The 12500-nt window shown below is 42.2% G+C and overlaps 1 protein-coding gene across 2 annotated transcripts in view; it reads left to right on the top strand.

The window, feature by feature from the left end:
- Positions 1-12480, top strand: part of LOC128684516 (probable serine/threonine-protein kinase DDB_G0290621) — a 25259-nt gene extending 12779 nt beyond the window's left edge. For both annotated transcript variants that reach the window (XM_070081376.1, XM_070081375.1), the window contains exons 2-3: positions 10812-10994; positions 12062-12480. In XM_070081376.1, coding sequence (XP_069937477.1) covers positions 10821-10994; positions 12062-12295 — 408 coding nt within the window. In that variant the 5' untranslated portion in view covers positions 10812-10820 and the 3' untranslated portion in view covers positions 12296-12480. The remainder of the gene's footprint in view (positions 1-10811; positions 10995-12061) is intronic.
- Positions 12481-12500: the final 20 nt, after the last annotated feature.

Raw genomic sequence — 12500 nt, 5'->3', positions numbered from 1 at the left:
TACTCTGTATTAGCATTAATATTGATTAAAAATACGGTAAAGGAATGTGAGAAGCTCATTAAGGGCATCATTATGAAGATGATTACATTATAACAACATTGATAAATACTTCCGGTGAGGCGAACACAGCTGGGGTTTAAAACGTGAGAACAAGAGACTCTGCTGCCATGTTGTCTGGTAATAAACAATATAATTATGTTCCATCAAAGAACTGTCAAAAAATGTCTGGTGGGAAACTGCTTATATACTTGTATATATATGTTGTGCCGAATAGGTAAAACTTGTGATTTTGGCTTAAATAGCAACGCTGTTCTTGCTGAATAAGGCAAGCTAAAATTTGTGTATGCAGTAATTTCGCAAAAAATCATTCTGAACCTAACTAAAAAAATACATTTCATTGTGTTTTTTTTTATTAAATTATTGAAACTTATCTAAAATATATTTAGTTAGATTAGGCTAAATTAAATTGTGCTTGCTGTAACAAGGTTAGGTAAGTTTTGTAAGGTTCTTTTGGTACAGAATTATTAATTTTTACATTAATATAGCTGAAAAAAAATACACTGCGATTAGCGGAGGACTCGAACCCATGCCGTTTTGGCCCTCCTCATGGTGATCGAAAAATACATGACGCTCTAACCCAGTGGACCACTCAATCCTACAACAATCACACACCCAATAGAGCTAGGTGTTTTACCGTGATCCCAGGACATACGGTGGTGTGGGAGCCTCTGAGCTAATTTCATTCTACTCCCCGTTTGGTGTACTAGCCTCCACGACCAGGATAAATATTGTAACCACGAACGAGTGGTATTTAATCAATAATAACACTGTGACGGCCAGTTTGTTGAAAAAAAATTATACATGTGTGAAAAAATTATTTGAGGTGTTTCGGTAGGTTATCTGTGTCAGAAGTTATGATATTTAATGTAATGATGGGGATTAGTATTAATATGAATTAATTGAATTTGTTAGAAAAAAAATGTCATATGTTTTTTTTTCAAAGCATTCAGTGTTTTGATACCACTTTTTTTTTATTTCGAAAACAATAATACTTTGAAGAAAAAGTATAAGACATTTTTTCTTCGTATTTTAATGATGCCAACAGTTAGTTGTCTCTGACACAGGTTATGTGGCGAAAAAAACTCAAACTCTCTTTATAATCCCCTCCCCTCCTGTGATTTATTCACACACACACACACACACACACACAAACACACACACATACACACACACACACACACACACACATACACACACACACACACATACACATACACAAACACACACACACATACACACACATACACACACACACACACATACACATAAACACACACACACACACACATACACATATACACACACACACATACACAGCTGGTTGCAGACGGAGAGGGTGATAGGTCGAATGCTGAGGCACAACCATGCTATCAAGAGCCACTGGAAAAATCAAGGGAGAAACTGACCACATACAGGCAGGATCCAGAGTCACAGAGGGTGAGGCAATGGGAGGAGGAAAGGGCAAAATCAGTGTTTTTCCATGGGCTTCAGGAGAGAGAGGAAAGGACACACACTGAAAGGCAGCAGGAAGAAAGTAAGGAGATTGAGAAAATCATCACGGAAATAGGTGAAGAGATGGACGAGATTGTAAATTTTCAGAGAATAGGGGGGTACTCGAAGGGGAGAAACCGGCCAATCAAGCTGATTCTCAGGACGGAAACAGTGCGGAACAGGATCCTCCAAGAGAAACCACGATTGAAATACTCGGAAGAGTACAAGAGGGTGTTCCTAGACAGAGACAGAACAAAATCAGAACGACAGCAGCTGAGGGAGAGGACAAAAAAGTGAAAGGAGCTAGGAAAAGAGACAAGGATGGAACCAGCAGAGGTCAGTCAGAGCAGAACAGAACAGCAAGGGCAAGCACACACACAACTATTCTCAGAACCATACAACCTATCACACCATCCCAACACACACTACAATCCATACCCACAGCCTCCACCCAACACCGAGCTATAGAATCCCACAGTATGCCACCAGGTCTCCCACCCTCACAGGCCCCACAAACCACAGTGTTGGAAAGGAAACTGAAGGTATGGTACACAAACGCTGATGGTATAACAAATAAGTGGGAGGAGTGGCATGAAAGAGTCAAAGAGGCATCACCGGACATCATAGCTCTCACAGAAACCAAGCTTACAGGTATGATAACAGATGCCATCTTTCCAATGGGATACCAAATCCTGAGGAAAGACAGAGGGAACAGGGGGGGTGGAGGAGTGGCATTGCTGATCAAAAATCGCTGGAATTTTGATGAGCTGGAGAGAGGAGACAGCGGAGAAGAAAGTGATTACATAGCGGGAACGCTTCACTCTGGAGGTCCCAAGGTGGTAATAGCAGTGATGTATAACCCACCACAGAACAGCAGGAGGCCAAGGCAAGAGTACGACGAGAGCAATAGAGCGATGGTTGACACACTGGCTAGAGTGGCCAGAAGAGCTCAAGCATGCAGGGCATAGCTCCTGATCATGGGTGACTTTAACCACAAGGAGATCGATTGGGAGAACTTGGACCCGCATGGGGGCCAAGATACATGGAGGGCTAAGATGATGGAGGTGGTACTGGAAAACTTCATGTACCAACACGTAAGGGACACTACAAGAGAGAGAGGAGAGGATGAACCAGCAAGGCTAGACTTAGTATTCACCTTGAGTAGTGCAGATATCGAGGACATCACATATGAAAGACCCCTTGGGGCCAGTGACCATGTGGTTTTAAGCTTCGAATACACAGTAGAGCTACAAGTGGAGGGAGAAGCAGGAAGGCCAGGACGAATGAAGCCAAACTACAAGAAAGGGGACTACACAGGAATGAGGAACTTCCTGAACGGGGTTCAGTGGGACAGAGAACTGGCAGGGAAGCCAGTTAATGAGATGATGGAATATGTAGCAACAAAATGCAAGGAGGCTGAGGAGAGGTTTGTACCCAAGGGTAACAGGAATAATGAAAAAGCCAGGATGAGCCCATGGTTTACCCAAAGGTGCAGGGAGGCAAAAACCAAGTGTGCTAGGGAATGGAAGAAATATAGAAGGCAAAGGACCCAGGAGAATAAGAAGAGCAGTCGTAGAGCCAGAAACGAATATGCACAGATAAGAAGGGAGGCCCAAAGACAATATGAAAATGACATAGCAGCGAAAGCCAAATCTGACCCGAAACTGTTGTACAGCCACATCAGGAGGAAAACAACAGTCAAGGACCAGGTAATCAGGCTAAGGAAGGAAGGAGGAGAGACAACAAGAAATGACCGTGAAGTATGTGAGGAACTCAACAAGAGATTCAAAGAAGTGTTCACAGAGGAGACAGAAGGGGCTCCAGAAAGACGGAGAGGTGGGGCACACCACCATGTGCTGGACACAGTGCACACAACCCATTTGCACCAATAACTCACTACAGTTGTGACCGGGTGTGGAAGTGTGAATTGCTCATTACTCTAAAATTTGTTCATGATTCTAGCCATGTATAAACGTAAGTAACCATTCTTACAGTATTCATTACCTTTGTAACTTGTGAGTTCATTACCTTGTACCTAGTTCAGCCATCAAAACTTTGGAGCCCGGTCTCTGGACCCATTGTGTACCTCTGTAATCTGTAAATACCTTTGTAACTTGTCATGATTGTGACTAGACCTACCTGGAGTTCATTACCTTTGTAAATTGTGAGTTCATTACCTTTGTAAATTGTGAATTCATTACCTCTGTAACTTGCTCAGCTATCAAAACTTTGAGGCCCAGTCCCTGGACCCATTATGTACCTCTGTAATCTTTTGACTACCGCCCACAGGATGGGTATGGGGTGCATAATAAACATATTGAACTAACAACCGAGGAAGAAGTGAAGAGGCTTCTGAGTGAGCTAGATACCTCAAAGGCAATGGGGCCAGATAACATCTCCCCATGGGTATTGAGAGAGGGAGCAGAGGCGCTATGTGTACCCCTAACAACAATATTCAATACATCTATCGAAACAGGGAGATTGCCTGAGGCATGGAAGACAGCAAATGTAGTCCCAATCTTTAAAAAAGGAGACAGACATGAAGCATTAAACTACAGACCAGTGTCACTGACATGTATAGTATGCAAAATCATGGAGAAGATTATCAGGGGAAGAGTGGTGGAACACCTAGAAAGGAATGATCTCATCAACAGCAGCCAACATGGTTTCAGGGACGGGAAATCCTGTGTCACAAACCTACTTGAGTTCTATGACATGGTGACAGCAGTAAGACAAGAGAGAGAAGGGTGGGTGGATTGCATATTCTTGGACTGCAAGAAGGCGTTTGACACAGTTCCACACAAGAGATTGGTGCAAAAACTGGAGGACCAAGCAGGGATAACAGGGAAGGCACTACAATGGATCAGGGAATACTTGTCAGGAAGACAGCAGCGAGTCATGGTACGTGGCGAGGTGTCAGAGTGGGTACCTGTGACCAGCGGGGTCCCACAGGGGTCAGTCCTAGGACCAGTGCTGTTTCTGGTATTTGTGAACGACATGACGGAAGGAATAGACTCTGAGGTGTCCCTGTTTGCAGATGACGTGAAGTTGATGAGAAGAATTCACTCGATCGAAGACCAGGCAGAACTACAAAGGGATCTGGACAGGCTGCAGACCTGGTCCAGCAATTGGCTCCTGGAGTTCAATCCCACCAAGTGCAAAGTCATGAAGATTGGGGAAAGGCAAAGAAGACCGCAGACGGAGTACAGTCTAGGGGGCCAGAGACTACAAACCTCACTCAAGGAAAAAGATCTTGGGGTGAGTATAACACCAGGCACATCTGAAGCGCACATCAATCAAATAACTGCTGCAGCATATGGGCGCCTAGCAAACCTCAGAACAGCATTCCGACATCTTAATAAGGAATCGTTCAGGACCCTGTACACCGTGTACGTTAGGCCCATATTGGAGTATGCGGCACCAGTTTGGAACCCACACCTAGCCAAGCACGTAAAGAAACTAGAGAAAGTGCAAAGGTTTGCAACAAGACTAGTCCCAGAGCTAAGAGGTATGTCCTACGAGGAGAGGTTAAGGGAAATCAACCAGACGACACTGGAGGACAGGAGAGATAGGGGGGACATGATAACGACATACAAAATACTGAGAGGAATTGACAAGGTGGACAAAGACAGGCTGTTCCAGAGATTGGACACAGTAACAAGGGGACACAGTTGGAAGTTGAAGACACAGATGAATCACAGGGATGTTAGGAAGTATTTCTTCAGCCACAGAGTAGTCAGTAAGTGGAATAGTTTGGGAAGCAATGTAGTGGAGGCAGGATCCATACATAGCTTTAAGCAGAGGTATGATAAAGCTCACGGTTCAGAGAGAGTGACCTAGTAGCGATCAGTGAAGAGGCGGGGCCAGGAGCTCGGACTCGACCCCCGCAACCTCAACTAGGTGAGTACACACACATACACACACACACACACACACACACACACACACACACACACACACACACACACACACACACACACACACACACACACACACACAGGGAGGGAGGGGAAGCAAGGAAGGAGTTCATCTCAGGAACTGTAACCATGAGAACTGGTAGTGAGTCCCTGGGACTCTGATAACCCTCATTGATGCCACAATTCACTCATCACATAAGTAAAATGATCATAAGCACACACACTTCAACATTTTGAAATATATATTCTCGGAAGTTGTTATACTGCACAGAAGACGGTGGTGAGCTTAGAGAGAAGACTTGAGAGTTGTTACAGTTGTAGCAGTGAAGGCAGTCACCAAGATAACGTGGTAAAATGTATTACTCAAAAAATGCAATGTCATCATCTCTTATTACACGGGCATTCCTCAGCATATTGTTGTGTTTTTACTAGAGTCCGATTGTAATGGATATGAGGCGAAGTTTGCGTTGACAGAGCGACCTATGAAACTTTCCGTAGGACAGTCATAATAATAATATAATAATAATAGTATCTTTATTACAAGTACATGTACAAGGTATACAGTACACAAATAACCCGCACATAAAAGAGAGAAGCTTACGACGACGTTTCGGTCCGACTTGGACCATTGACAAAGTCACTTTGACTTTGTCAGTGGTCCAAGTCGGACCGAAACGTCGTCGTAAGCTTCTCTCTTTTGTGCGGGTTATTTGTGTATCGTTCCAGTCACGGTATTGTGTCTTTTTGTTATTTATACAAGGTATACAGGCCTAGCTGACATCAGTGGCATACTACTATCTAGAAAGCCCCTTGTTATGCAGAGTATTTCGGGCAAATTAGATTTTTGTCCCAGGATGTGACCCACACCAGTCGAGTAACTCCCAGGTACCCATTTTACTGATGGGTGAACATAGACAACCGGTGTAAAGAAACACGCTGGGAATCTAGCGCAGACCCTCGCAGTGTGAAGCGAGAGCTTTAGCCACTAGGCCACGTTATCACTAGCTAAATGTTGCTGCGATCCGAAAAAAAGGGAACCCAGACCCCTCTACCTCAGTGCACGCATTAGGATTTTTAATTAATGCTACTTATTTGGATGTGATCTGACAATATTGGTGTTGAGTGTTTATGTTCGTAAGTATCATATCAAGAAGTATAAATAATAGAAACCCTAAGATTATACCTCAGTTTTATACGTCCGAGGTAAGGCCTCATTTATATTACGCTGGTCAGTTCTAGTCGCTGTTTTACAGAAGGGACTTAAATACGCTGGAAAATATACAGAAAAGGATGATGAGGTTCATCCAATGTATGAGAAACCATCCCTACTAAGATAGAAATATTTGCACCAATAACTCATAGTTGTGACCGGGTGTGGACGTGTGAATTGCTCATTACTCTTATAATTTGTTCATGATTGTAGCCATTTATAAACGTAAGTAAGCAAATTTACCTTTGTACCTTGTTCAGCTATCAAAACTTTGGGGCCCAGTCCCTGGACCCATTATGAACCTCTGCAATCTGTAAATACCTTTGTAACTTGTCATGATTGTGACCATATCTACCTGGAGTTCATTACCTTTGTACCTTGTTCAGCTATTAGAACTTTGGGGCCCAGTCCCTGGACCCATTATGTACCTTTGTAATCTTTTGACTACCGCACAGAGGATGGGTATGGGGTGCATAATAAACATATTAAACTAACTAACTAAAACGAAGATAGAATGAAGGTACTGAATTTGTACACTCTAGAATGACGTAGAATTAGGGGGGATATATAATTCAAGTGCAAATATAAAACGGGAATAAAGGGGATGTAAATAATGTGCAGAAAATATCTAAGCAAGACAAAACTTGAAGTAATGGACTAAAGTTGGATGAATTTAGATTTACAAAGGATACAGAGAAGTACGTATTGGTTTGAGAATAGAATTTTGGATGAGTGGAACAAACTCCCAGGTAGCTTCATTGAAACGGGAAATTTGGGTGGTTTTAAATATAGGTTGGACAGGTATATGAGAGGGTGTGGTTAGGTATGAATTGGAGCGGCCTAGCATGGGCCAGTAGGCCTTCGGTGCTCTACAATTATGTTCCCCTCAAGGGAGGTTCCTTGACGCTAGTGAGGGGCTCTTGATCTAGGGAATTGGATCTGTGCTCCGATTCCCTGAATTGAGCCTGAATACCTTCCACCCCCCCCCCCCACATGCGCTGTATAATCCTACAGGTTCAGCGCTCCCCATGATTATAATTAATTATAATCTACATTTATGTTCTACATAAGTATCCTACTTAGAACAAAAGTATTGTATATCACTAGAAACTTATTTTAAGTTGTCGCACTGAATTCAAAACTTAAGAGTAGACTAGATAACATTGACTACGTAACACCTGCACGTGCCAGTAGTTAGCTGAACCTTTATCCTAGCTCTAGTACACTAAGCCTATGGGTTTAGCGCTCCCTTGATAATAATAATAATAATAATTATAATAATCTAGTACACTAAGTGAAGAAAATTTGAAGCCCATCAGGTGAGACGTTCTCGAGTTATAAATGAAAACCACTGAGGAAGAAAAAATTACAGTTAAGTACCTCAGAGTACCTCGTGGAGGATATTTAATTACCATGGTGAATGACTCTCGATCCGAGGAATTGTTGGCACCCTCCCCTTCTTTGGATCAAATCTGACTCATGAAATCGTAATGACACGATGGCAAACAAACCATACCATGGGTGGGGTTTGAACCCGCGGTCAGAGAGTCTCAAAACTCAGTGGCTAACGCGACGGTCTGGAGTTTTGAGACTCTGGCCGCGGGTTCAAACCCCACCCGTGGTATGGTTTCAAATCTGACTACTTCCCATTCTTAAGACGGTGTATAACACCTACGAATTTAGAGCTTCCGTACAAATATAATAATACCAAATTAGCATAATATGCATACACAGGTGGAACAGTGAGACGGTGACAGCAGGTATGTTGTGCACCAGCTGCCACACATCCAATTAGAAGGTTTAGCCAGGTGAAAATGGAGAAAAGGACGCGCCTCGAGTAACAAAAGTCTACCTGCCAGCTGGTGCTTATTGGTGGTGGTGGAGGAGTCGTCTCTATTGCCACATATTACTCATATGTATGCATTTATGTATATGTATGTGCGTACTCACCTCCCTTATTTGTGGTTGCAGGAGTAGAGTCTCCGCGCTCGCGGGCGCGTGTATATACTCAAAATTTCAGTCGCAGAGAAAGAGTTTCAGCTGTTGCCCAACATCTCCATCTAGCCTCTTCTTTGTTCACTCTTCTGGCGTCGTGAGCCCTATTATACCTAATCTTAAACTTGTATATGGATCTTGCCTCTACCACTTCGCTGTACAGGTCATTCCATTTCCTGATCATTCTTTCCACTTGCCGTACGTGTTCCATCGCTCGCGCTCAGCAAGCTGTGCCAGTGGCAGATAAGTATCAGCTACTGGCTCCGCCTCTTTAATATACTGTAGCTGTCATCACCAAGTCCCTTGGGCTCTATCTTGTCTTCTCTTGAATTCATTTAGCATATTGCCTCCACTACCTTCATCTTGCTGGGCCCATTACGTACTGCTATAACTTTGTCATTATTAAACGTTATCGTTATTTTATATATTTCCTCTTGTTCTGGTTCCTTCCTAACAATTTGTCGCTGTATACAGTCAGTATACCTTAGTATAACTCACTTTGTGATCATATCTCTCATGACCCTTCCGTCTTACAGTGATGTGAAGCTGATGTTCTTCTCTAGTTATGAGACTAGTCGGGTTGTAAATCTTTGAACCTCCTCGAGCTTTTCTTTGAGCTTGATTAAATGCGGGTTCCATACTTGTGTTGTATAATGGTGTCATATGAGATCGAATGTTTAATACGCAAATCTGCATTCAGCTTGAATGAAGTCTTAACACAGCTGTGTGTACGCCGTTCATTCAGTACAGTTAAAATGTACCTCTAAGATACAACTATCAAAACTTCGCGACTTAGTCCCCGGACCCATTATGTGTCTCAGTAATCTTTTGACTACCGCCCGCAGGATGGGTATGGGGTGCATAGTAAAGATGTTAAACCAAGGTAGAGCTGCAGGTTGGCTGGTTTCTTCTGCGATATCTCCACTTGTTTCCACCCCATTTGTGTTTATTCATATGTATATTCGTTTATTTTTTTATTAACACATCGGCCGTTTTCCACCAAGGCAGGGTGGCCCGAAAAAGAAAAACTTTCACCATCATTCACTCCATCACTGTCTTGCCAGAGGCGCGCTTACACCACAGTTATAAAACTGCAACATTAACACCCCTCCTTCAGAGTGCAGACACTGTACTTCCCATCTCCAGGACTCAAATCTGGCCTACCGGTTTTCCTGAATCCCTTCATAAATATTACCATGCTCACACTCCAACAGCACGTCAAGTCCTAAAACCATTTGTTTCCATTTGCCCCTATCTAACACGCTCACGCATTCTTGCTGGAAGTCTAAGCCCCTTGCACAAAAAAAACAACTCTTTTACATCCTCCCTCCAACCTTTCCTAGGCTGACCCCTACCTTGCCTTCCCTCCACTACAGATTTATACGCTCTCGAAGTCATTCTCTTTCGTTTCTTCCTCTCTAAATGTCCGAACCACCTCAACAACCCCTCCTAAGCCCTCAGGATAATAGTTTTGGTAATCCCACACATCCTCCTGATTTCAAAACTACGAATTCTCTGCATTATATTCACATCACACATTGTCCTCAGACACAACATCTCCACTGCATCCAGCCTTCTTCTTGTTGCAGCATTCACCACCCATGCTTCACACTCATTTAAGAGCACTGATATAATTATACTCTCATACATTCCCCTCTTTGCTTCCATGGACAAAGTTCTTTGTCTCTACAGACTCCTCAGTGCACCACTCACCTTTTTTCCCTCGTCAGTTCTATGATTCACCTCATCTTTCATATTCGCTTATATAGATTTTTATAATTTAGCTTTAGATATATTTTACAGAGATGTGTATACATGAAGATGTGTGTGCACCTGCTATGCATGGTATAAACATCAAGATCGAGGAATTGTACTGTGTCGCTCCCTTTAAAATCTCCTCTTCTTCCTCGTATACCTTCCATGCTCCATCGAATGCACTTTTCTCTCCCTCTTCCTTTTCCTTGAGTTGTATCTCTCTTGCTCTCTCTCTGACTATATGGCTGGAGAGAGTGGAGGGTGGGGAGAGAGCCTTATTTTATACTGTTCTAGTCTCAACTATCAGGATAGAATTACTGGTAGCTATATTGATGTTAATCCTTCTTGGAACTCACCTGTATCATTTTTTCTTGTGTTGACAGGCGTCGCTGATGAAGCAAGACAATGCGCTCTTCCGCCAGCTCCTCACCCTTCACGACTCCATCTCTGCACTCAAGATCACCCCCGCCTACCCTCACAGACCGTCCTCACCCGCCTCCTTAGACTCCTTCACCGAGGAGGAGGAAGACGAAGATGATGATGACGAGGAAGAGGAAGATGATCAGGTATGTCTTGGTGGGAGGAAAGGGAAGGAGGAAAAGTTGACTAAGAAAAATTATACAAGAGAAAGAAGATACAAAGAAATGGGGAAAATAAGTAAAGTAAAAAATAAAAGGTTTTCAATAAGGATAAACTAAGTGACGGTGGGAAACATAAAGATAACATATTTAAAAAAAATCTGCAGTTAATCGTTAATTTACAATATTTATTACCAATTTTCTGAAGAATTACTCATATCATGACTGGAACAATTCGCAAATAATCTGCTATTTGAAGAAGAAAAACTAGATGATATTGTGACTGGATAATGGTCCAGAACAGATGGAATCTTCGTCTAAAGCTTCTTTTCAAACTTTTGGGGTTATTACATTTTTTTTCTGAAGGGTTAACAATGGTTTTGAGGGGCAAGAGTTAGAGCCATCACATGGGTTGATGGTAGTGAGAATTTATCTATAAAAAACTTGTAGTTGCCGGACCAGGTAGGGGCGCCTGCAGATATGACCTTAAAAATAATTATCAAATATATTTTCGCCATCACACTACAGTGATAGAGCACAGAAGTAGCACACAACGCTTGGCATGAAATTTGAATACCACTCATTTCTTGAATTCATGTATATTCATGTATGTGTATATATATATATATATATATATATATATATATATATATATATATATATATATATATATATATATATATATATATATATACGTATATATATATATATATATATATATATATGCAATAAGATCACAGTAAACAGGTGATTTCGGAATATGCAAAACAACCACTCTGAAAAAATAGAGAAATTCCAAGCGCTTTCGTGACTACTCACATAATGTGAGTAGTCACGAAAGCGCTTGGAATTTCTCTATTTTTTCAGAGTGGTTGTTTTGCATATATATATATATATATATATATATATATATATATATATATATATATATATATATATAAACTTGATAGAGGGTAAGAGGAGATAAAAATTGAAGGAGAATAGTGTGAGAGAAAGTACTGGGTGAGAGAATAGTGAAGAACACTACTCGGGTACTAATTATGAAGTGACCACAGATGGTGGTGGGCGTTGTGCAGAAGACAAGCGGACGGGAAGACAACCTCTCTGATGTGGACGAAGGTCTGGAGATCGATCATTCCACCAGCCACTCCAACAGCCCCACCTCCACTCTCTCCTCCAACTCCTCCAGGGACTCTCAGTTCTCTCGTTATTCCTCCGAGGTAAGGATAATCTATAACCACTCTGCCCTCCATCCATCTCAAGGGATCAGAATGTGTGGTATGTATTAAATTGCATTCCTGAGGTCTTCGTCTCCCCGTCAGAATGCAGAACTTGGTAAGTAACACGTGAAAATAGGAGCTCCTTTTGCTTGTTTCCCATCGGCGGCTTCTCAACAGACGTATGTAATAAATAACCAACAGCTAGACAGTATGTCATAGCTTGTGATGACAGATGTAATCCGGCAGGGTTGCACCTGTAAGTAATCTTAAAATT

This window comes from Cherax quadricarinatus, unplaced genomic scaffold, assembly GCF_038502225.1.
Source record: "Cherax quadricarinatus isolate ZL_2023a unplaced genomic scaffold, ASM3850222v1 Contig2517, whole genome shotgun sequence".
Lineage (NCBI taxonomy): Eukaryota > Metazoa > Arthropoda > Malacostraca > Decapoda > Parastacidae > Cherax > Cherax quadricarinatus.
This window is presented reverse-complemented; position numbering and strand designations above follow the sequence as displayed.